General features: G+C 42.9%; 1 protein-coding gene and 1 long non-coding RNA gene across 2 annotated transcripts; both read left to right on the top strand.

Moving 5' to 3' along the window:
* Positions 1 to 17,744: 17,744 nt before the first annotated feature.
* Positions 17,745 to 19,881, top strand: LOC109198018 (uncharacterized). The gene is made up of 2 exons (XR_002059003.2): positions 17,745 to 17,803; positions 19,769 to 19,881. It is a non-coding gene; the product is annotated as an uncharacterized LOC109198018 (long non-coding RNA).
* Positions 19,882 to 22,564: 2,683 nt separating this feature from the next.
* LOC112845670 (tonsoku-like protein) lies at positions 22,565 to 23,444 on the top strand. The gene is made up of 2 exons (XM_025905086.1): positions 22,565 to 22,608; positions 23,153 to 23,444. The coding sequence occupies exons 1-2, from the start codon at positions 22,578 to 22,580 to the stop codon at positions 23,347 to 23,349; spliced, it is 228 nt and encodes a 75-aa protein (XP_025760871.1). The 5' UTR covers positions 22,565 to 22,577; the 3' UTR covers positions 23,350 to 23,444.
* Positions 23,445 to 26,233: the final 2,789 nt, after the last annotated feature.

The following is a 26,233-nucleotide window of genomic DNA, read 5'->3' as shown; positions in this document are numbered from 1 at the left end:
CTCATTGATGTGTTAAAAGTAATTTGTTCTGGATATGATGTTTGGGAGCTATTTTAGATCACCGTTTCACACTAATTACAATTTGATGATATTTGATGTTTTTATCACCTGTGCAAAGTTGTACTTGGCACAGTTTGTGTCTTGCTGTGCGTCTGTTTCCTTTTGACACATTTCTAAGTTTGAACATTTAGTATGTATGCACAGAGGTGTTGCTTGATGAGTACACCAGACATTACAATATAGAAGTGTGGTTTAAAGATAAAAAACAAAACAAAACTGATTAGTTGTGAATTAATTTTCCCTTTATGGAGCGAAACGTTACTGGATGCTAGCTAATAGGCTACATTTGGATGTCAATATTTATAGGGGGAAAATGGATTAGGATATGAAATAAATGTTCTTTGTTGCTTAACTGAGGTTGTCAGGTCTCTGGCCTGGGAGAGTGAAGACTGGACAGTTTGTCAGAGCTGGTCAGGATATCCGTCTTTGCTCTCAGGCCTCAACAAGCTGGACCGACAGACCTTGAGCAGAGCTGGGACAGGACTCAGTCCACGGACACTTTCTCGACCGAACTCCAAGTGCCTCCTCTCCGCACTCCACTTGAGGGTGGGAGGTGTGATGATGTCGGCAGAACTTTGCTTCTGATGTTACTCTTTATCACTGACGGTGGATTTTGAGCCAGTGTTCATAATAAAGTGGTCATTTTATAACATTTTGTTTAGTGAGGCTACCCAAAAGAAACAATAAAACCAATAAGTGACATGCTGTCCCAACATTGTTGATAGCTGTGTTTATGCATTTTTGTCTGCCTTATTTTACTGTAAGCTCTGTATCTGTATAAAGAGTTTGTGTTAGTGTGCGAGAGTTTTGTGTCGCAATTGTCCTGTTTTATAAATATAATAATAAATAAGTTCATTTATATAGCACTTTCAAGACAGATCACAAGTGGCACATAAAATTACAAGTATAAAAGATTAAAGACTAATAAACAGGCAAAAATTACGAAAAGCAGTTTTAAAAAGGTGAGTTGAGTTGTGTTTTAAAACAGCTACTGAGTCCACAGTTCTTAATGCTGGGGAGAGAGTTCACAGCTAGGGGCACAGTGGCAAAAGCTCTATCACCTTAGTCCCTCTTAGTATTTTTTTATAGCAGTAAGCCCAGATCAGATGACCTCAAAGACTGCTGGGGACATAAGGCTGTAGCAGTCAAGAGTGGCAGTGCCAGTCCATGCACAGCTCTGTAGTCAAGACCAGGATCTTAAAATCGACTCTAAATTTAACAGGAAGCCAGTGTAACTGAGATAACAACGGTGTCAATGTGATACTTGGAGGATTTGTCAAAGCCTAGCTGCAGCGTTTTGCACAACTGCAGACGATCCAGAGAACCTTTGCTAAGACACATAACAGCGAATTGCAATATCCAAGCGTGACGAGATAATGCATGTATAGCAATCTCCAGTTCAGATCGAGATAAATTCGGGCTTAGCCTAGCCACATTTCTTGAATGATAAAACAAGACCGAACCAGAGATTTCACATGCCATCCAATGTGAAACTGGAGTCAAAGGTGACACCTAAATTCCTGACAGAGGATTTAACATAGAGTGAGGAGGACCAAGGGCTTTCACTATCTGCGATAGGAATCTATCAGGGGCGCATACGAGGATTTGGTTTTCCCTCGTTGAGCTGGAGGAAATTTGCAGCCGTCCTACGTTTGATCAAATCTAAGCAATCATTCAGACGCTGAAGCTTAGATAAATCCTCGGGCATAAAAGAATGTACAACTGAATATCATCAGCATAACAATGATAAGAAATGTCCTCAAAGAGCCCATTATATGCTGGAGGGAAGAAGATAAATTAAAACAATAAAGGCCCAAAACTGACCCTTGAGGGACACCATAAGTAAGGGAGGTAGAGGATGACCTAAAATCGGAGACTGCCACAGAAAAGGATCGGTGATGGAGATAAGAGGAGAACCACTCTAATGCAGTTCCAGATACACCAACCCATTTTTCAGCCTTTCAATGAGGATGTGATGGTCAGCTGTGTCGAAAGCTGATGTGAGGTCCAACATGAGTAGAACAGAGCATTTTCCTGCATCATTATCCATCAAGATATCACTTGAGACCCTAAGAAGAGCTGTCTCCGTGGAATGAAACTGACGAAAACCGGACTGAAACTTATCGTAAATGCCATGTTTATCTAGAGCTGCCATAAGTTGCTTATTATATTTTGTAGGATTTGATTTAAAAAACACAAACACAATTAAAGTAACAACGATGCTATACGTTGACATTGTTCTTTCACTGTAAGAATCAGCAGGCTATGGTGAATAATCACAGCGATTTTCAGGTCTCTGAAGAAATCTATCTAGGAGCTATGACAGTGTAAAGACACCCTGCAATTTTAAATGTGCGGCGACATTTGAATGAGGCGCGTACCAGTAGAGGGAGCCAACGCACCACGAATGGTGCACAGCCACAGATGAGCTTTGTGTCATTTATTTGTGACATGCAGGATTGTCCGCAAAGAAATGTGGATAAGTTGTAAATCAAAAGCTAAAGAGCTCATTGCAGCTGTCATTTTCACTGAAGTCTCCATAGACTTTGAATGGGGACGTTTCTGACTTTGTGTTGCTTGGAGGCCATTTGCGAGAAAACGGCAACTCCTGCGATAATGACGGTGGCATTTTGTGAAAGGCAAGAAAATACCTACGTTTTGATGTATAATTTGTGTTAATGAAGGCAAAATTGAGCGTTTGTTCAGACGTGAAGAAGAGATTGAGAAAGCGACAATGCCTGGCGTGTTTGGCGGTGGGTAGCAAGGCTAAGAAGCAATATTGAGGTAAAAGTTGAGGGATTTTGGGACAGCGGTAAAAAGGCAGAGAGAGCCCGTCTATAGGCTCGCCTGTAGGCTTCTAAGCAAGCGTAGCAGGTGAATTTCAGAGCCAGGGACTATTATTGTTTGTTTGGTATGTATCCCAACAAATGGTCCGCATGGGATTCGAACCACTGCCCCTGTCTTCAATCTCCGCCATAGGGCCTGTCACTTTCCCATGAGCCACGAGGGCGGCCAATGGAATGGGCGCAATTCTGGTATATTTATCTTCTTCTTTTTTTTTTTTTTTTTTTAGCTCGATAGCTAGCCGGGAGCTCCAGGGCCACTGAAGCCGCCGAGAACGGCACAACTCCCGGCACGTCATTTTCAGATCACCGCGGACTTTCGCTACTCTGGTTAAACGTAAGTCACTTAGACAAGCTAGAAATGATATTGTTTGGCTTTTTTCAGTGTTTTATTTGTTCGTCAGTAAATCGGTTTGGCTGAGATTAAAGGATTAGATTGATAAAATAAAACTTTATTAATCCCCGGGTGGGTTCCTCCTTGGTTTTCTCACAGCTGACCAAACGTCAAACAGAAAACCAATTAAACAAAAGTGTGAGATGGTCGACAGTTTACGCCAGCGTCCTGTTATAATTTAGATAGCAAGGAGCAGGCGGCCGAGTTTATTCAACTCCACCGAGACAGCGGTGACGCTAACCAGAAGGCTAGACCGTCCAATTTCCCCAGCCATTTACTTCCGGCCTACCCGACCTTCTGAGGACCCGGCCCACGTAGACCGCTCAGGCCGGGTCCTCAGGAGGATGCAGCCCATGAATTTGGACACGACCAATAACTGGTGCACCAACCATATCTTTTCTTGTGTAAATGTAAATTTGTCTGTTATTGTGTAAATACATTCGCTATTGTGTACTCTACACACACGGAGAGATGCCAAACTGCCTTTCACTGTTCTTGTAACAGTGACAATAAAAGCTATTCTGTTCTATTCTATTCTATATTTGCTTGATATAATGTTTACATGTCTATTTGTTTTTAAAAATCTACCATGACTGGTTGGGGTGAGGTGTATGACAATAACAATCAATTATTTGCAGTATTGGTATTCCTGAGGTAAACCTTTAGTAACAGCAAAATAACTCTGCCTTAGCTTTGTAAAATTTTCATTACTAATTACTGAATAAATATTTTTTGCTCATGACATCTTTGATAGGATTTTGTAGGTCACAGAATACCTGTTGTTTGATCGAAGTTAATAATTCTTTTGCAGAAAGACACAGAGGACGAAGTTCGAGAGGTCATCAGGAACAACCTACATTTACAAGGAAAGGTAAGAAAAGGACACAAGTTACTTAAAGTATACTTACACATTATGCCTCTGGGCTTAGATTTTGCCATGGTGTCAGGTTGTTGTCAGTTTATCTTATTCTTGTGAAAGTAATGTCAAAGGACTGGTTTAAGAGAAATTCTTCAAATCTGGCACAAGGATGAAGTGATTCGATTTTGATGGTCGGTGGGCAAACTCGCAAAATTTAGAGTCAAGTACTCAGATTCAGTTTAAATTTCACACAAATCTAGAGTAAGAGGACCTAAACGAACTGATGAACCTTTATGTCCATAAGATAAATAAGGCTACTTCACAGTGATATCATAGGTTATCCGAAAGATATAGAATAGGAAATTCAATCTGTCAACAAGTGATTGAAGGAACTCTATCACTCCACATAGCCCCTATCCCACTAACATCACTAAACTCGTCTGTACGGGAGAGTACAGGCTGTATCAAAAAGAATCATTCGATTTCAAAGTGCTTTCATTCTGCAGCCATTCACCCGGAACAATTGCATTACAACAGCAGTGGCTGCAGTGACTACAGTGAACTATGGGATGCCGTATTTCATTGATTATTCATAAACATTGAACATTTTGTATGTAAAACTTTATATTCAGCCATGTATTTTAAATTTAGTGTAAGCTTAAAATACAGCCTTTTGAAAGTGTATGATTTATTTTTGATACACTGTATATTCCAGAGTCATATGTGAAGCCATCTACTTGACAGCTAAAGCTTCACCCACACTGGGTCAGGAAACAGGACAATGATCCCAAACACACCAGCAGGAGAAAGAACTGAATCTGAAGTTATAGAGTGACTGAAATACTGAAAGTAGCAGGACCTTAAGAGTGCTGTGCGTAAATGAATGGCTTCAAACCTAAATCAACTGAAGCAACGTTATAAACAAGGGTGGGCCAAAATTCTGCCACAATGATTTTAAAGACTTACGAAGTCATACAAAAAACAACCAATTCAAGTTATTGCCAGCAAGGTAGTTATACAAGCTACTGAATCATGAGCTTTACATGTGGTGTTTCTGTGTTTTGGCTTTTGTTTTGTTAAAGTCGAGACAGATGTAAACCAGTTGGTAGATGTTGGTTGGTACTATATATTTATATATTCACAAAGGTGCTTAACCTTGTGAATGGGCCAATAGAGTCATGCATTTCCTCTGTGTGTCTTACAAAGTCAGAGGACCCAGCAATTCGTTGGCAGATGGCTCTGTACAGAGACCTCCCAAACCACTATGAGGATACTACTGACCCAGAGAAGACTGTGGAGAGAATCCTGGATATTGGTCATGTCCTCTTCCACCTGGAGCAGGTCTATATATTCAAGTTTGAGTTGATTTTGCGCATTTTTGTGCCAACGTAGAGAGTATAGCTTTAAGGTACCCCACGGTCCTCTTAAACTAGCTGATTGGTCTTCATTAAAGCTGACCACATACTTCTCCAGGATAATATGGCTTCCAGATGGTAAGGTACACCAACTAAATATCTAGTATACTGAGTGGTTCAGTTTGTGTCTTCAGGTGGAGCATCCTCAGCGCAGTAAGAAGGCTGTGTGGCACAAACTGCTTTCAAAACAGAGGAAGAGAGATGTCGTCGCTTGCTTCAGGATGGCACCACTCTATAACTTGCCAAGGTATGTTCTCAAACACACACACATGTAAAATGAAGAAGAAATATTTAAATTCTGCACTTTATTATTTTCCCACCCTCATCTACAGCCACACCTCGGGCTAGTGAGGAAAGGTTGTGGATATATGTTGCACCTACAGTGCAGCCCTTTATAAGCAGCAGAAGATGGGTAGATAAACAGTTATTAGTCATCCATGTATCTCTCTCATACTAGGCACCGGGCTGTAAACTTGTTCCTGCAGGGCTATGAAAAGTCCTGGATGGAGACAGAGGAGCACTACTTTGAAGATAAACTCATAGAAGACCTCGCTGTAAGTTCATTTCATTTAAAAAAAACAAAACGAGTGGAATTCTTCTGACTACTCTGGAATTTTTGCTTGTTTTGAAGGCAAATTATGTGTTAATTTCTTCAGTGTATAGCAGAGTTTTAGCACTTTGTGAATGTGTGTTGATTTCAGAAACCAGGTGAACAGGAGCCATCTGAGGAAGAGGAGGGGCAGAAACACAAACACATAGATCCCCTGCATCAGCTCATCCAGCTGTTCAGCAGAACAGCCCTAACAGAAAAATGGTGTGTATTTTACACACTACCTGTTAAAAGTCCCTATTTTTCCAGTTATTTGTTGCAGTTCATGTCGTTAAAGTCCAATGAATAGCTTGAAATGGTACAAAGGTAAGTGGTGAGCTGCCAGAGGTTAGGTTACCCAAAACTGAAAAATAATGTACATTTCAGAATTATACCAAAAGGCCTTTTTCAGGGACACAACATGGGTTAACAATTCAAAGCTGTTCTGCAGCAGTGAAGGTTGATCAAGCCTTGAAAGCTGCTGCTACTAATTCCTACAGGTGTTCCAACTTGGATTAATTCCAACCCCTCTGTCTGCATAAAGCAGTGTTGGTGCCATACCCTTGTGAGCATCAGCTGAACAGTACTGTACTGCAGTAAGTAGTGTGTTGCTACAAAATGGTGAGAAAAAGACCATTAACAGTGGAAGAGAGAGAGACCATCATAACACTTAAAAATGTAGGTCTGTCCTGACAAAGAAAGTCAAAGTGTCAGTGAGTACAGTTTCCTTCACCATCAAACGCACTGAGAAACAAACTGTGACAGGAAGAGGTCTGCAGACCCAAAGACACGACTGAATCACAGGACAAGGTTCTGAGAGTTAACAGCTTGTGTGATAGGCAGCTCACAGGACAACAGCTTCAAGCACATCTATCTCAAGGAGCTTCGTGATGTAGTCACCTGAAATGGTTTCATTTCACAGGTGTGCCTGTCAGGGTTCATTTGTGGAGTTTCTTGCCTTCTTAATGGGGTTGGGACCATCAGGTGTGTTGTGCAGAAGTCAGGTTGGTACACAGCTGACAGCCCTGTTTGACAACTGTATTAATTTATAATATGGCAACAACCAATGAGGTAAGTAAAGAGAAATGACAGCCCATCAGTCAGTCTGGGAAATTGCTAAAACTCTGAATGTGTCCCCAAGTGCAGTCAGGAAAAAACGCTATGACAAAACTGGACCGCCCCAGGAAAGGAAGACCAAGAGTCACCTCTGCTGCTGAGGATACATTCATCCGAGTCCCGAGGCTCAGAAATCGCAAGTTAACAGCAGCTCAGATTAGAGCCCAGATAGATGCCACACAGAGCTCCAGTAGCAGACACATCTCTACATCAACTGTTCAGAGTGTGTGAATCAGGCCTTTATGGTCAAATAGCTGCTAAGAAACCACGACTAAGGAAAAGCAACAAGCAGAAGAGATTTGTTTGGGCCAAGAAACACAAGGAGTGGACATTAGACCAGTGGAAATCTGTGCTGTGGTCTGATGAGTCCAAATCTGAGATCTTTGATTCCACCCACCGTGTCTTTGTGTGACGCAGAAAAGGTGAACGGATGGTCTCCACATGCACGGTTCCCACTGTGAAGCATGGAGGAGGAGGTGTGATGGTGTGGGAGTGCTTTGGTGGTGACACCATTGCTGGGATTTTTTTCAAAATTGAAGGCACACTGAACCAGCATGGCTGCCACAGCATCCTGCAGCGACATGCCATCTCATCCAGTTTGTGTTTAGTTGGACCGTCATTTATTTTCCAACAGTACAATGAGCCCAAACACACCTCCAGGCTGTGCGAGGGCTGTTTGACCAAGAAGGAGAGTGATGGAGGCCTGGCCTCCACAGTCACCTGACCTAAACCCAATGGAGATGGTTTGGGATGAGATGGAGCACAGAGGGAAGGCAAAAGGACCAACAAGTGCTCAGCATCTCTGGGAACTCCTTCAAGACTTTTGGAAAACCATTTCAGGTGACCACCTCATGAAGCTCATGGAGAGAGAATGCCAAGAGTGTGCAAAGCAGTAATCAAAGCAAAGGGCGGCTATTTTAAAGAATCTGAAATATAAAACATGTAAATATTCATCAAAATAATGAAAAACTGTTAAATGAGAAGATGTCATTTCAGTCAGTGGTGCACCAAAATTATTTTCCTTAATACAGCTATAATTGTGCTAACTTTGGTGAATGTGTTTGTTTTTGCAGTAAACTGGATGAGGATCATCTCTACATGGCCTACGCAGACATCATGGCTAAGGTATCTGTTGCTGAGTACCAACACTAAACACTTTTGAATTGAAACTCACATAGCTGGCTTAGCATAGACGGTAAAAAACCTGTTATTGTTCTGCGTGCTGTTTATGTCATCGACCAGGGATGATGCTTTTGGGCTGATGGATTACTTGCAGGGCGCTGTACTGCCTAATCAAATCACTTATTGCAACTGGCACCTCCCCTACCTTCAGTGTAGAATAGTTTAGTGTGGCCTGAAAAGCTAAGAGAGGGAAAAGAAATTAAAAACAGATGCACCAAACTGTGGCAAATTAACCAAATGTTAGCAGCTGCACTGTTAACAGTAGCACTAGCAGCTGCACTAGTAACTAGTCTTCTGGATGGTAGAGTTGTTGTTGGTTTAGGACACTGTTAATATATCACTGCTTAGTGATTGCACTCCGAATTGGGTCTGCTGGGTATATTTCTTCAGACACTTCATGCTGTCAAGGCCGGGAGAGCAGTACGTGGGAGTGAACATAAGTGCAGACACAATACAGAGCGGAAATAAGATTTCACAAGTTTTATTGAAATCACAGAATAAACTATGGTGAGACATGAATACGTGGCAGGGAAATCTCTGACGAGGAGTCTTGCAGGTGGCTCTGGAGGCGGGTAGCCCTCTGAGTGTTGAGTGAGTGAGTTGGGTTCCAGCCTTGTATTCTAGTAATGCAGAGGAAGCAGCAGGCAGGAGGACAGGCAGGTGAGAGCAGTGAGTAATTTAAGTCGAGAGAAGCAAGTTGCAGAATGAAGCTGGGATTTGACTGTGGAGACCAGCGTCCAGAGGAAGGAGTAAGGTGGTGACTTGACGAGATTGCTAAAGGCACAAAAGAGATCAAGTACTTGGCATGAACAAAGAAACGAACTGGTGAAGAACTGATGGCAACACTGGTTTTAAATACTGTCTTGCTGAATGCCACAGATGGAAAACGCGTGGAGAAGTGTAGGTGTTGAACCAGGGCTCCACCCCAAAAGGCAGATGCAGAGCGCAAGGCCAGGACAGAAAACCACTGAACACTGACCTGGATCATGACATATATATAAACACAAAGAATGGTGTGTTTAGCTTTAGGATCAACCAAGTTCCCCAAAATAAAAAATAAAAAACTGTTTGTGGTGAACACCTACACATCGAATAAAAATTAAAGCATGTGAGACTCAATCTCACTGCACACTTTGCCAGGCAAAGTGTGCATGGATCTGACAGACAGAAAGATCTGACAGACATGCTCCTAATGAGAAGACGGATGGTGTCCTGGGGGATCTCCTGCCAGATCCGGACCAGGGTATCACCGAACTTCTGGAAAAGTTGAGGTGTTTTATTGGATCTATGTCAGCCGAGCATGGGGGGCAGTTAGTGGTATCAGGCATTGTCATTCCGAAGGAACTACATGCATACTCGAGCCACATGAGGCCAGGCATTGTCAGGCACCAGGAGGAACCCAGGATCCAATGCATCACCATAGGGTCTGATGTGAGTCCAAGGATTTCATCCCATTACTTAATGGGAGTCAGGGTGCCATTACCTAGTCTGTTAGAGGTTTGTGCGTCTGTCCATGGATATGCCTCCCCCAGACCAGTCATACTGAACGATGTTACAGGCGGCATAATGTTCTCCACAGCTTCTCTAGACCCTTTCACATCTGTCACATGTGCTCAGGGTGAACCTGCTATCATCTGTGAAAAGCACAGGGCACCAGTGGTGGACCATTCTGGTATTCTACGGCAAATGCCAGACGGTGCTGGGCAGTCAGCAGAGGGTTGACAAGAGGAAGCTCTGTCCCCAGGCCACCATCATAAAGTCGTTTGTTGATTGTTGATCAGAGACATTCATGTCAGTGGCCCCTTAATTTACCGTTCGATCTACCCTCACCTATAGTCACGAGCTGTGGGTAGTGACCGAAAGAACGAGATTGTGAATACAAGCGGCGGAAATGAGCTTCCTCTGAAGGGTGGCTGGCCTCTCCCTTAGAGATAGGCTGAGAAGTTCAGCCATTCGGGAGGGGCCCAGAGTAGAGCCGCTGCTCCTCCACATCGAAAGGAGCCAGTTGAGGTGGTTCGGGCATCTGACAAGGATGTCCCCTGGGCGCCTCCTGGGTGAGGTTTTCCGGGCATGTCCCACCGGGAGATGGCCCCGGGGCAGACCCAGGACACGCTGGAGAGATTATATCTCTCGGCTGGCCTGGGAACGCCTTGGTGTTTCCCCGGACAAGCTGGAGGAGGTGGCTGGGGAGAGGGAGGTCTGGGCTTCTCTGCTTGGGGAGATGGATGGATGGGCCTTCTGCAGGTCATTTTGTAGAACTCTGGCAAGTTTCATCTTGTTCATCTTTGCACAAAGCAGCAGATACCGGCCCTCCCCATCATTCGTAACATCTGGTTTAAAAAAACAAAGATGGTGACACCGAAAATACTCAGTTTGATGCCTCAGTGCTTTGGAACTTCCCGTCGCTGATGTGGCTATATCTATCCGAAGTAATCAGTCTGTAGTTTGTATGCTTTTTTTCACCTTTCTCCCTTCCTTCAGAGTTGCCATGATGAAGAGGATGACGATGGAGAAGTGAAGAGTTTTGAAGTAGGTGATCAATCGGTCTTGAATCTTCCACTAGTCTCCTCAAGTTTTTAGCAGTTTCATTTTTAGATGGTCTGCAATGATATGTGTCACCTTTCTAACAAAGGAAAAAGAGATGGAGAAGCAGAAGCTGTTGTATCAGCAGGCTCGGCTGCACGACCGTGGCGCTGCTGAGATGGTGCTCCAAACCATCAGTGCTAGTAAAGGTAAGTCTTGCCTATCGCCCCCTACTCTTTACTGTAACTCAGCGGTGGCAAATATATTATGGCCCTTGTGATAGAACCAGGCTGTCCAATCCCTATGCCTGCTTACTCATTGATGTGTTAAAAGTAATTTGTTCTGGATATGACTGTTTGGGAGCCTATTCTTAGATTCACCGTTTCACACTAATTCACAATTTGATGATATTTGATGTTTTTATCACCTGTGCAAAGTTGTACTTGGCAACAGTTTGTGTCTTGCTGTGCGTCTGTTTCCTTTTGACACATTTCTAAGTTTGAACATTTAGTATGTATGCACAGAGGTGTTGCTTGATGAGTACACACACAGACATTACAATATAGAAGTGTGGTTTAAAGATAAAAAAACAAAAACAAAAACCGATTAGTTGTGAATTAATTTTCCCTTTTATGGAGCAGAAAACGTTACTGGATGCTAGCTAATAGGCTACATTTGGATGTCAAATATTTATAGGGGGAAAAATGGAAATTATGGATATGAAATAAAATGTCTCTTTGTTGCTTAACCTGCAGGGTGTCAGGTCTCTGGCCCCTGGGAGAGTGAAGACCTGGACAGTTTGTCAGAGCTGGTCCAGGATATCCGTCTTTGCTCTCAGGCCCTCAACAAGCTGGACCGACAGACCTTGAAGCAGAGCTGGGACAGGACTCAGTCACACGGACACTTTCTCGACCGAAACTCCAAGTGCCTCCTCTCCGCCACCTCCACTTGAGGGTGGGAGGTGTGATGATGTCGGCAGAACTTTGCTTCTGATGTCTACTCTTTATCACTGACGGTGGATTTTGAGCCAGTGTTCATAATAAAAGTGGTCATTTTTATAAACATTTTGTTTAGTGAGGCTACACCAAAAAGAAACAAGATAAAACCAAAATAAAGTGACATGCTGTCCACCAACAATCTGTTGATAGCTTGTGTTTTATGCATTTTTGTCTGCCTTATTTATACATGTAAAGCTCTGTATCTGTATAAAGAGTTTGTGTTAGTGTGCGAGAGGTTTTGTGTCGCAATTGGTCCTGTTTTAATAAATAAATAATAAATAAATAAAGTTTCATTTATATAGCACCTTTCAAGACAGAATCACAAAGTGCTGCACATAAAATTACAAGTCATAAAAAGATTTAAAAAGACTAAATAAAACAGGCAAAAAATTAACCAAAAGCAGTTTTAAAAAGGTGAGTTTTGAGTTGTGTTTTAAAAACAGCTACTGAGTCCACAGTTCTTAATGCTTGGGGGAGAGAGTTCCACAGTCTAGGGGCCACAGTGGCAAAAGCTCTATCACCCTTAGTCCTCCTCTTAGTATTTTTTTTATAGCAAGTAAGCCCAGATCAGATGACCTCAAAGACCTGCTGGGGACATAAGGCTGTAGCAGATCAAAGATGTAGGCAGGTGCCAGTCCATGCACAGCTCTGTAGGTCAAGACCAGGATCTTAAAATCGACTCTAAATTTAACAGGAAGCCAGTGTAACTGAGATAACAACGGTGTCACATGTGAGTACTTGGAGGATTTTGTCAAAAGCCTAGCTGCAGCGTTTTGCACAACCTGCAGACGATCCAGAGAACCTTTGCTAAGACACATAAACAGCGAATTGCAATAATCCAAGCGTGACGAGATAAATGCATGTATAGCAATCTCCAGTTCAGATCGAGATAAATTCGGGCTTAGCCTAGCCACATTTCTTGAATGATAAAAACAAGACCGAACCAGAGATTTCACATGCCCATCCAATGTGAAACTGGAGTCAAAGGTGACACCTAAATTCCTGACAGAGGATTTAACATAGAGTGAGGGAGGACCAAGGGCTTTCACTATCTGCGATAGGAATCTATCAGGGGCGCATACGAGGACTTTGGTTTTCCCCTCGTTGAGCTGGAGGAAATTTGCAGCCGTCCTACGTTTGATCAAATCTAAGCAATCATTCAGACGCTGAAGCTTAGATAAATCCTCGGGCATAAAAGAAATGTACAACTGAATATCATCAGCATAACAATGATAAGAAATGTCCTCAAAAGAGCCCATTATATGCTGGAGGGGAAGAAGATAAATTAAAAACAATAAAGGCCCCAAAACTGACCCTTGAGGGACACCATAAGTAAGGGAGGTAGAGGATGACCTAAAATCGGAGACTGCCACAGAAAAGGATCGGTGATGGAGATAAGAGGAGAACCACTCTAATGCAGTTCCAGATACACCAACCCATTTTTTCAGCCTTTCAATGAGGATGTGATGGTCAGCTGTGTCGAAAGCTGATGTGAGGTCCAACATGAGTAGAACAGAGCATTTTCCTGCATCATTATCCATCAAGATATCACTTGAGACCCTAAGAAGAGCTGTCTCCGTGGAATGAAACTGACGAAAACCGGACTGAAACTTATCGTAAATGCCATGTTTATCTAGAGCTGCCATAAGTTGCTTATTATATTTTGTAGGATTTGATTTAAAAAAACACAAACACAATTAAAGTAACCAACGATGCTATACGTTGACATTGTTCTTTCACTGTAAGAATCAGCAGGCTATGGTGAATAATCACAGCGATTTTCAGGTCTCTGAAGAAATCTATCTAGGAGCTATGACAGTGTAAAGACACCCTGCAATTTTAAATGTGCGGCGACATTTGAATGAGGCGCGTACCAGTAGAGGGAGCCAACGCACCACGAATGGTGCACAGCCACAGATGAGCTTTGTGTCATTTATTTGTGACATGCAGGATTGTCCGCAAAGAAATGTGGATAAGTTGTAAATCAAAAGCTAAAGAGCTCATTGCAGCTGTCATTTTCACTGAAGTCTCCATAGACTTTGAATGGGGACGTTTCTGACTTTGTGTTGCTTGGAGGCCATTTGCGAGAAAACGGCAACTCCTGCGATAATGACGGTGGCATTTTGTGAAAGGCAAGAAAAATACCTACGTTTTGATGTATAATTTGTGTTAATGAAGGCAAAATTGACGTGAAGAAGAGATTGAGAAAGCGACAATGCCTGGCGTGTTTGGCGGTGGGTAGCAAGGCTAAGAAGCAATATTGAGGTAAAAGTTGAGGGATTTTGGGACAGCGGTAAAAAGGCAGAGAGAGCCCGTCTATAGGCTCGCCTGTAGGCTTCTAAGCAAGCGTAGCAGGTGAATTTCAGAGCCAGGGACTATTATTGTTTGTTTGGTATGTATCCCCAACAAATGGTCCGCATGGGATTCGAACCACTGCCCCCTGTCTTCAATCTCCGCCATAGGGCCTGTCACTTTCCCATGAGCCACGAGGGCGGCCAATGGAATGGGCGCAATTCTGGTATATTTATCTTCTTCTTTTTTTTTTTTTTTTTTTTTTTTTTTTTTAGCTCGATAGCTAGCCGGGAGCTCCAGGGCCACTGAAGCCGCCGAGAACGGCACAACTCCCGGCACGTCATTTTCAGATCACCGCGGACTTTCGCTACTCTGGTTAAACGTAAGTCACTTAGACAAGCTAGAAATGATATTGTTTGGCTTTTTTCAGTGTTTTATTTGTTCGTCAGTAAATCGGTTTGGCTGAGATTAAAGGGATTAGATTCGATAAAATAAAACTTTATTAATCCCCCGGGTGGGTTCCTCCTTGGTTTTCTCACAGCTGACCAAACGTCAAACAGAAAACCAATTAAACAAAAGTGTGAGATGGTCGACAGTTTACGCCAGCGTCCTGTTATAATTTAGATAGCAAGGAGCAGGCGGCCGAGTTTATTCAACTCCACCGAGACAGCGGTGACGCTAACCAGAAGGCTAGACCGTCCAATTTCCCCAGCCATTTACTTCCGGCCTACCCGACCTTCTGAGGACCCGGCCCACGTAGACCGCTCAGGCCGGGTCCTCAGGAGGATGCAGCCCATGAATTTGGACACGACCAATAACTGGTGCACCAACCATATCTTTTCTTGTGTAAATGTAAATTTGTCTGTTATTGTGTAAATACATTCGCTATTGTGTACTCTACACACACGGAGAGATGCCAAACTGCCTTTCACTGTTCTTGTAACAGTGACAATAAAAAGCTATTCTGTTCTATTCTATTCTATATTTGCTTGATATAATGTTTACATGTCTATTTGTTTTTAAAAATCTACCATGACTGGTTGGGGTGAGGTGTATGACAATAACAATCAATTATTTGCAGTATTGGTATTCCTGAGGTAAACCTTTAGTAACAGCAAAATAACTCTGCCTTAGCTTTGTAAAATTTTCATTACTAATTACTGAATAAATATTTTTTGCTCATGACATCTTTGATAGGATTTTGTAGGTCACAGAATACCTGTTGTTTGATCGAAGTTAATAATTCTTTTGCAGAAAGACACAGAGGACGAAGTTCGAGAGGTCATCAGGAACAACCTACATTTACAAGGAAAGGTAAGAAAAGGACACAAGTTACTTAAAGTATACTTACACATTATGCCTCTGGGCTTAGATTTTGCCATGGTGTCAGGTTGTTGTCAGTTTATCTTATTCTTGTGAAAGTAATGTCAAAGGACTGGTTTAAGAGAAATTCTTCAAATCTGGCACAAGGATGAAGTGATTCGATTTTGATGGTCGGTGGGCAAACTCGCAAAATTTAGAGTCAAGTACTCAGATTCAGTTTAAATTTCACACAAATCTAGAGTAAGAGGACCTAAACGAACTGATGAACCTTTATGTCCATAAGATAAATAAGGCTACTTCACAGTGATATCATAGGTTATCCGAAAGATATAGAATAGGAAATTCAATCTGTCAACAAGTGATTGAAGGAACTCTATCACTCCACATAGCCCCTATCCCACTAACATCACTAAACTCGTCTGTACGGGAGAGTACAGGCTGTATCAAAAAGAATCATTCGATTTCAAAGTGCTTTCATTCTGCAGCCATTCACCCGGAACAATTGCATTACAACAGCAGTGGCTGCAGTGACTACAGTGAACTATGGGATGCCGTATTTCATTGATTATTCATAAACATTGAACATTTTGTATGTAAAACTTTATATTCAGCCATGTATTTTAAATTTAGTGTAAGCTTAAAATACAGCCTTTTGAAAGTGTATGATTTATTTTTGATACACTGTATATTCCAGAGTCATATGTGAAGCCATCTACTTGACAGCTAAAGCTTCACCCACACTGGGTCAGGAAACAGGACAATGATCCCAAACACACCAGCAGGAGAAAGAACTGAATCTGAAGTTATAGAGTGACTGAAATACTGAAAGTAGCAGGACCTTAAGAGTGCTGTGCGTAAATGAATGGCTTCAAACCTAAATCAACTGAAGCAACGTTATAAACAAGGGTGGGCCAAAATTCTGCCACAATGATTTTAAAGACTTACGAAGTCATACAAAAAAAAACCAATTCAAGTTATTGCCAGCAAGGTAGTTATACAAGCTACTGAATCATGAGCTTTACATGTGGTGTTTCTGTGTTTTGGCTTTTGTTTTGTTAAAGTCGAGACAGATGTAAACCAGTTGGTAGATGTTGGTTGGTACTATATATTTATATATTCACAAAGGTGCTTAACCTTGTGAATGGGCCAATAGAGTCATGCATTTCCTCTGTGTGTCTTACAAAGTCAGAGGACCCAGCAATTCGTTGGCAGATGGCTCTGTACAGAGACCTCCCAAACCACTATGAGGATACTACTGACCCAGAGAAGACTGTGGAGAGAATCCTGGATATTGGTCATGTCCTCTTCCACCTGGAGCAGGTCTATATATTCAAGTTTGAGTTGATTTTGCGCATTTTTGTGCCAACGTAGAGAGTATAGCTTTAAGGTACCCCACGGTCCTCTTAAACTAGCTGATTGGTCTTCATTAAAGCTGACCACATACTTCTCCAGGATAATATGGCTTCCAGATGGTAAGGTACACCAACTAAATATCTAGTATACTGAGTGGTTCAGTTTGTGTCTTCAGGTGGAGCATCCTCAGCGCAGTAAGAAGGCTGTGTGGCACAAACTGCTTTCAAAACAGAGGAAGAGAGATGTCGTCGCTTGCTTCAGGATGGCACCACTCTATAACTTGCCAAGGTATGTTCTCAAACACACACACATGTAAAATGAAGAAGAAATATTTAAAATTCTGCACTTTATTATTTTCCCACCCTCATCTACAGCCACACCTCGGGCTAGTGAGGAAAGGTTGTGGATATATGTTGCACCTACAGTGCAGCCCTTTATAAGCAGCAGAAGATGGGTAGATAAACAGTTATTAGTCATCCATGTATCTCTCTCATACTAGGCACCGGGCTGTAAACTTGTTCCTGCAGGGCTATGAAAAGTCCTGGATGGAGACAGAGGAGCACTACTTTGAAGATAAACTCATAGAAGACCTCGCTGTAAGTTCATTTCATTTAAAAAAAACAAAACGAGTGGAATTCTTCTGACTACTCTGGAATTTTTGCTTGTTTTGAAGGCAAATTATGTGTTAATTTCTTCAGTGTATAGCAGAGTTTTAGCACTTTGTGAATGTGTGTTGATTTCAGAAACCAGGTGAACAGGAGCCATCTGAGGAAGAGGAGGGGCAGAAACACAAACACATAGATCCCCTGCATCAGCTCATCCAGCTGTTCAGCAGAACAGCCCTAACAGAAAAATGGTGTGTATTTTACACACTACCTGTTAAAAGTCCCTATTTTTCCAGTTATTTGTTGCAGTTCATGTCGTTAAAGTCCAATGAATAGCTTGAAATGGTACAAAGGTAAGTGGTGAGCTGCCAGAGGTTAGGTTACCCAAAACTGAAAAATAATGTACATTTCAGAATTATACCAAAAGGCCTTTTTCAGGGACACAACATGGGTTAACAATTCAAAGCTGTTCTGCAGCAGTGAAGGTTGATCAAGCCTTGAAAGCTGCTGCTACTAATTCCTACAGGTGTTCCAACTTGGATTAATTCCAACCCCCTCTGTCTGCATAAAGCAGTGTTGGTGCCATACCCTTGTGAGCATCAGCTGAACAGTACTGTACTGCAGTAAGTAGTGTGTTGCTACAAAAATGGTGAGAAAAAGACCATTAACAGTGGAAGAGAGAGAGACCATCATAACACTTAAAAATGTAGGTCTGTCCTGACAAAGAAAGTCAAAGTGTCAGTGAGTACAGTTTCCTTCACCATCAAACGCACTGAGAAACAAACTGTGACAGGAAGAGGTCTGCAGACCCAAAGACACGACTGAATCACAGGACAAGGTTCTGAGAGTTAACAGCTTGTGTGATAGGCAGCTCACAGGACAACAGCTTCAAGCACATCTATCTCAAGGAGCTTCGTGATGTAGTCACCTGAAATGGTTTCATTTCACAGGTGTGCCTGTCAGGGTTCATTTGTGGAGTTTCTTGCCTTCTTAATGGGGTTGGGACCATCAGGTGTGTTGTGCAGAAGTCAGGTTGGTACACAGCTGACAGCCCTGTTTGACAACTGTATTAATTTATAATATGGCAACAACCAATGAGGTAAGTAAAGAGAAATGACAGCCCATCAGTCAGTCTGGGAAATTGCTAAAACTCTGAATGTGTCCCCAAGTGCAGTCAGGAAAAAACGCTATGACAAAACTGGACCGCCCCAGGAAAGGAAGACCAAGAGTCACCTCTGCTGCTGAGGATACATTCATCCGAGTCCCGAGGCTCAGAAATCGCAAGTTAACAGCAGCTCAGATTAGAGCCCAGATAGATGCCACACAGAGCTCCAGTAGCAGACACATCTCTACATCAACTGTTCAGAGTGTGTGAATCAGGCCTTTATGGTCAAATAGCTGCTAAGAAACCACGACTAAGGAAAAGCAACAAGCAGAAGAGATTTGTTTGGGCCAAGAAACACAAGGAGTGGACATTAGACCAGTGGAAATCTGTGCTGTGGTCTGATGAGTCCAAATCTGAGATCTTTGATTCCACCCACCGTGTCTTTGTGTGACGCAGAAAAGGTGAACGGATGGTCTCCACATGCACGGTTCCCACTGTGAAGCATGGAGGAGGAGGTGTGATGGTGTGGGAGTGCTTTGGTGGTGACACCATTGCTGGGATTTTTTTCAAAATTGAAGGCACACTGAACCAGCATGGCTGCCACAGCATCCTGCAGCGACATGCCATCTCATCCAGTTTGTGTTTAGTTGGACCGTCATTTATTTTCCAACAGTACAATGAGCCCAAACACACCTCCAGGCTGTGCGAGGGCTGTTTGACCAAGAAGGAGAGTGATGGAGGCCTGGCCTCCACAGTCACCTGACCTAAACCCAATGGAGATGGTTTGGGATGAGATGGAGCACAGAGGAAGGCAAAAGGACCAACAAGTGCTCAGCATCTCTGGGAACTCCTTCAAGACTTTTGGAAAACCATTTCAGGTGACCACCTCATGAAGCTCATGGAGAGAGAATGCCAAGAGTGTGCAAAGCAGTAATCAAAGCAAAGGGCGGCTATTTTAAAGAATCTGAAATATAAAACATGTAAATATTCATCAAAATAATGAAAAACTGTTAAATGAGAAGATGTCATTTCAGTCAGTGGTGCACCAAAATTATTTTCCTTAATACAGCTATAATTGTGCTAACTTTGGTGAATGTGTTTGTTTTTGCAGTAAACTGGATGAGGATCATCTCTACATGGCCTACGCAGACATCATGGCTAAGGTATCTGTTGCTGAGTACCAACACTAAACACTTTTGAATTGAAACTCACATAGCTGGCTTAGCATAGACGGTAAAAAAACCTGTTATTGTTCTGCGTGCTGTTTATGTCATCGACCAGGGATGATGCTTTTGGGCTGATGGATTACTTGCAGGGCGCTGTACTGCCTAATCAAATCACTTATTGCAACTGGCACCTCCCCTACCTTCAGTGTAGAATAGTTTAGTGTGGCCTGAAAAGCTAAGAGAGGGAAAAGAAATTAAAAACAGATGCACCAAACTGTGGCAAATTAACCAAATGTTAGCAGCTGCACTGTTAACAGTAGCACTAGCAGCTGCACTAGTAACTAGTCTTCTGGATGGTAGAGTTGTTGTTGGTTTAGGACACTGTTAATATATCACTGCTTAGTGATTGCACTCCGAATTGGGTCTGCTGGGTATATTTCTTCAGACACTTCATGCTGTCAAGGCCGGGAGAGCAGTACGTGGGAGTGAACATAAGTGCAGACACAATACAGAGCGGAAATAAGATTTCACAAGTTTTATTGAAATCACAGAATAAACTATGGTGAGACATGAATACGTGGCAGGGAAATCTCTGACGAGGAGTCTTGCAGGTGGCTCTGGAGGCGGGTAGCCCTCTGAGTGTTGAGTGAGTGAGTTGGGTTCCAGCCTTGTATTCTAGTAATGCAGAGGAAGCAGCAGGCAGGAGGACAGGCAGGTGAGAGCAGTGAGTAATTTAAGTCGAGAGAAGCAAGTTGCAGAATGAAGCTGGGATTTGACTGTGGAGACCAGCGTCCAGAGGAAGGAGTAAGGTGGTGACTTGACGAGATTGCTAAAGGCACAAAAGAGATCAAGTACTTGGCATGAACAAAGAAACGAACTGGTGAAGAACTGATGGCAACACTGGTTTTAAATACTGTCTTGCTGAATGCCACAGATGGAAAACGCGTGGAGAAGTGTAGGTGTTGAACCAGGGCTCCACCCCAAAAGGCAGATGCAGAGCGCAAGGCCAGGACAGAAAACCACTGAACACTGACCTGGATCATGACATATATATAAACACAAAGAATGGTGTGTTTAGCTTTAGGATCAACCAAGTTCCCCAAAATAAAAATAAAAAACTGTTTGTGGTGAACACCTACACATCGAATAAAAAATTAAAGCATGTGAGACTCAATCTCACTGCACACTTTGCCAGGCAAAGTGTGCATGGATCTGACAGACAGAAAGATCTGACAGACATGCTCCTAATGAGAAGACGGATGGTGTCCTGGGGGATCTCCTGCCAGATCCGGACCAGGGTATCACCGAACTTCTGGAAAAGTTGAGGTGTTTTATTGGATCTATGTCAGCCGAGCATGGGGGCAGTTAGTGGTATCAGGCATTGTCATTCCGAAGGAACTACATGCATACTCGAGCCACATGAGGCCAGGCATTGTCAGGCACCAGGAGGAACCCAGGATCCAATGCATCACCATAGGGTCTGATGTGAGTCCAAGGATTTCATCCCATTACTTAATGGGAGTCAGGGTGCCATTACCTAGTCTGTTAGAGGTTTGTGCGTCTGTCCATGGATATGCCTCCCCCAGACCAGTCATACTGAACGATGTTACAGGCGGCATAATGTTCTCCACAGCTTCTCTAGACCCTTTCACATCTGTCACATGTGCTCAGGGTGAACCTGCTATCATCTGTGAAAAGCACAGGGCACCAGTGGTGGACCATTCTGGTATTCTACGGCAAATGCCAGACGGTGCTGGGCAGTCAGCAGAGGGTTGACAAGAGGAAGCTCTGTCCCCAGGCCACCATCATAAAGTCGTTTGTTGATTGTTGATCAGAGACATTCATGTCAGTGGCCCCTTAATTTACCGTTCGATCTACCCTCACCTATAGTCACGAGCTGTGGGTAGTGACCGAAAGAACGAGACTGTGAATACAAGCGGCGGAAATGAGCTTCCTCTGAAGGGTGGCTGGCCTCTCCCTTAGAGATAGGCTGAGAAGTTCAGCCATTCGGGAGGGGCCCAGAGTAGAGCCGCTGCTCCTCCACATCGAAAGGAGCCAGTTGAGGTGGTTCGGGCATCTGACAAGGATGTCCCCTGGGCGCCTCCTGGGTGAGGTTTTCCGGGCATGTCCCACCGGGAGATGGCCCCGGGGCAGACCCAGGACACGCTGGAGAGATTATATCTCTCGGCTGGCCTGGGAACGCCTTGGTGTTTCCCCGGACAAGCTGGAGGAGGTGGCTGGGGAGAGGGAGGTCTGGGCTTCTCTGCTTGGGGAGATGGATGGATGGGCCTTCTGCAGGTCATTTTGTAGAACTCTGGCAAGTTTCATCTTGTTCATCTTTGCACAAAGCAGCAGATACCGGCCCTCCCCATCATTCGTAACATCTGGTTTAAAAAAACAAAGATGGTGACACCGAAAATACTCAGTTTGATGCCTCAGTGCTTTGGAACTTCCCGTCGCTGATGTGGCTATATCTATCCGAAGTAATCAGTCTGTAGTTTGTATGCTTTTTTTCACCTTTCTCCCTTCCTTCAGAGTTGCCATGATGAAGAGGATGACGATGGAGAAGTGAAGAGTTTTGAAGTAGGTGATCAATCGGTCTTGAATCTTCCACTAGTCTCCTCAAGTTTTAGCAGTTTCATTTTTAGATGGTCTGCAATGATATGTGTCACCTTTCTAACAAAGGAAAAAGAGATGGAGAAGCAGAAGCTGTTGTATCAGCAGGCTCGGCTGCACGACCGTGGCGCTGCTGAGATGGTGCTCCAAACCATCAGTGCTAGTAAAGGTAAGTCTTGCCTATCGCCCCTACTCTTTACTGTAACTCAGCGGTGGCAAATATATTATGGCCCTTGTGATAGAACCAGGCTGTCCAATCCCTATGCCTGCTTACTCATTGATGTGTTAAAAGTAATTTGTTCTGGATATGACTGTTTGGGAGCCTATTCTTAGATTCACCGTTTCACACTAATTCACAATTTGATGATATTTGATGTTTTTATCACCTGTGCAAAGTTGTACTTGGCAACAGTTTGTGTCTTGCTGTGCGTCTGTTTCCTTTGACACATTTCTAAGTTTGAACATTTAGTATGTATGCACAGAGGTGTTGCTTGATGAGTACACACACAGACATTACAATATAGAAGTGTGGTTTAAAGATAAAAAAACAAAAACAAAAACCGATTAGTTGTGAATTAATTTTCCCTTTTATGGAGCAGAAAACGTTACTGGATGCTAGCTAATAGGCTACATTTGGATGTCAAATATTTATAGGGGGAAAAATGGAAATTATGGATATGAAATAAAATGTCTCTTTGTTGCTTAACCTGCAGGGTGTCAGGTCTCTGGCCCCTGGGAGAGTGAAGACCTGGACAGTTTGTCAGAGCTGGTCCAGGATATCCGTCTTTGCTCTCAGGCCCTCAACAAGCTGGACCGACAGACCTTGAAGCAGAGCTGGGACAGGACTCAGTCACACGGACACTTTCTCGACCGAAACTCCAAGTGCCTCCTCTCCGCCACCTCCACTTGAGGGTGGGAGGTGTGATGATGTCGGCAGAACTTTGCTTCTGATGTCTACTCTTTATCACTGACGGTGGATTTTGAGCCAGTGTTCATAATAAAAGTGGTCATTTTATAAACATTTTGTTTAGTGAGGCTACACCAAAAAGAAACAAGATAAAACCAAAATAAAGTGACATGCTGTCCACCAACAATCTGTTGATAGCTTGTGTTTTATGCATTTTTGTCTGCCTTATTTATACATGTAAAGCTCTGTATCTGTATAAAGAGTTTGTGTTAGTGTGCGAGAGGTTTTGTGTCGCAATTGGTCCTGTTTTAATAAATAAATAATAAATAAATAAAGTTTCATTTATATAGCACTTTCAAGACAGAATCACAAAGTGCTGCACATAAAATTACAAGTCATAAAAAGATTAAAAAGACTAAATAAAACAGGCAAAAAATTAACCAAAAGCAGTTTTAAAAAGGTGAGTTTTGAGTTGTGTTTTAAAAACAGCTACTGAGTCCACAGTTCTTAATGCTTGGGGGAGAGAGTTCCACAGTCTAGGGGCCACAGTGGCAAAAGCTCTATCACCCTTAGTCCTCCTCTTAGTATTTTTTTTATAGCAAGTAAGCCCAGATCAGATGACCTCAAAGACCTGCTGGGGACATAAGGCTGTAGCAGATCAAAGATGTAGGCAGGTGCCAGTCCATGCACAGCTCTGTAGGTCAAGACCAGGATCTTAAAATCGACTCTAAATTTAACAGGAAGCCAGTGTAACTGAGATAACAACGGTGTCACATGTGAGTACTTGGAGGATTTTGTCAAAAGCCTAGCTGCAGCGTTTTGCACAACCTGCAGACGATCCAGAGAACCTTTGCTAAGACACATAAACAGCGAATTGCAATAATCCAAGCGTGACGAGATAAATGCATGTATAGCAATCTCCAGTTCAGATCGAGATAAATTCGGGCTTAGCCTAGCCACATTTCTTGAATGATAAAAACAAGACCGAACCAGAGATTTCACATGCCCATCCAATGTGAAACTGGAGTCAAGGTGACACCTAAATTCCTGACAGAGGATTTAACATAGAGTGAGGGAGGACCAAGGGCTTTCACTATCTGCGATAGGAATCTATCAGGGGCGCATACGAGGACTTTGGTTTTCCCCTCGTTGAGCTGGAGGAAATTTGCAGCCGTCCTACGTTTGATCAAATCTAAGCAATCATTCAGACGCTGAAGCTTAGATAAATCCTCGGGCATAAAAGAAATGTACAACTGATATCATCAGCATAACAATGATAAGAAATGTCCTCAAAAGAGCCCATTATATGCTGGAGGGAAGAAGATAAATTAAAAACAATAAAGGCCCCAAAACTGACCCTTGAGGACACCATAAGTAAGGGAGGTAGAGGATGACCTAAAATCGGAGACTGCCACAGAAAAGGATCGGTGATGGAGATAAGAGGAGAACCACTCTAATGCAGTTCCAGATACACCAACCCATTTTTTCAGCCTTCAATGAGGATGTGATGGTCAGCTGTGTCGAAAGCTGATGTGAGGTCCAACATGAGTAGAACAGAGCATTTTCCTGCATCATTATCCATCAAGATATCACTTGAGACCCTAAGAAGAGCTGTCTCCGTGGAATGAAACTGACGAAAACCGGACTGAAACTTATCGTAAATGCCATGTTTATCTAGAGCTGCCATAAGTTGCTTATTATATTTTGTAGGATTGATTTAAAAAAACACAAACACAATTAAAGTAACCAACGATGCTATACGTTGACATTGTTCTTTCACTGTAAGAATCAGCAGGCTATGGTGAATAATCACAGCGATTTTCAGGTCTCTGAAGAAATCTATCTAGGAGCTATGACAGTGTAAAGACACCCTGCAATTTTAAATGTGCGGCGACATTTGAATGAGGCGCGTACCAGTAGAGGGAGCCAACGCACCACGAATGGTGCACAGCACAGATGAGCTTGTGTCATTTATTTGTGACATGCAGGATTGTCCGCAAAGAAATGTGGATAAGTTGTAAATCAAAAGCTAAAGAGCTCATTGCAGCTGTCATTTTCACTGAAGTCTCCATAGACTTTGAATGGGGACGTTTCTGACTTTGTGTTGCTTGGAGGCCATTTGCGAGAAAACGGCAACTCCTGCGATAATGACGGTGGCATTTTGTGAAAGGCAAGAAAAATACCTACGTTTTTGATGTATAATTTGTGTTAATGAAGGCAAAATTGACGTGAAGAAGAGATTGAGAAAGCGACAATGCCTGGCGTGTTTGGCGGTGGGTAGCAAGGCTAAGAAGCAATATTGAGGTAAAAGTTGAGGGATTTTGGACAGCGGTAAAAGGCAGAGAGAGCCCGTCTATAGGCTCGCCTGTAGGCTTCTAAGCAAGCGTAGCAGGTGAATTTCAGAGCCAGGGACTATTATTGTTTGTTTGGTATGTATCCCCAACAAATGGTCCGCATGGGATTCGAACCACTGCCCCTGTCTTCAATCTCCGCCATAGGGCCTGTCACTTTCCCATGAGCCACGAGGGCGGCCAATGGAATGGGCGCAATTCTGGTATATTTATTTCTTCTTTTTTTTTTTTTTTTTTTTTTTTTTTTTTTTTTAGTCGATAGCTAGCCGGGAGCTCCAGGGCCACTGAAGCCGCCGAGAACGGCACAACTCCCGGCACGTCATTTTCAGATCACCGCGGACTTTCGCTACTCTGGTTAAACGTAAGTCACTTAGACAAGCTAGAAATGATATTGTTTGGCTTTTTCAGTGTTTTATTTGTTCGTCAGTAAATCGGTTTGGCTGAGATTAAAGGGATTAGATTCGATAAAATAAAACTTTATTAATCCCCCGGGTGGGTTCCTCCTTGGTTTTCTCACAGCTGACCAAACGTCAAAC

This window comes from Oreochromis niloticus, unplaced genomic scaffold (assembly GCF_001858045.2).
Source record: "Oreochromis niloticus isolate F11D_XX unplaced genomic scaffold, O_niloticus_UMD_NMBU tig00008493_pilon, whole genome shotgun sequence".
Classification (NCBI taxonomy): Eukaryota; Metazoa; Chordata; class Actinopteri; order Cichliformes; family Cichlidae; genus Oreochromis; species Oreochromis niloticus.
The sequence above is the reverse complement of the archived record's forward strand: the minus strand, read 5'-3'. Positions and strand labels throughout refer to the sequence as shown.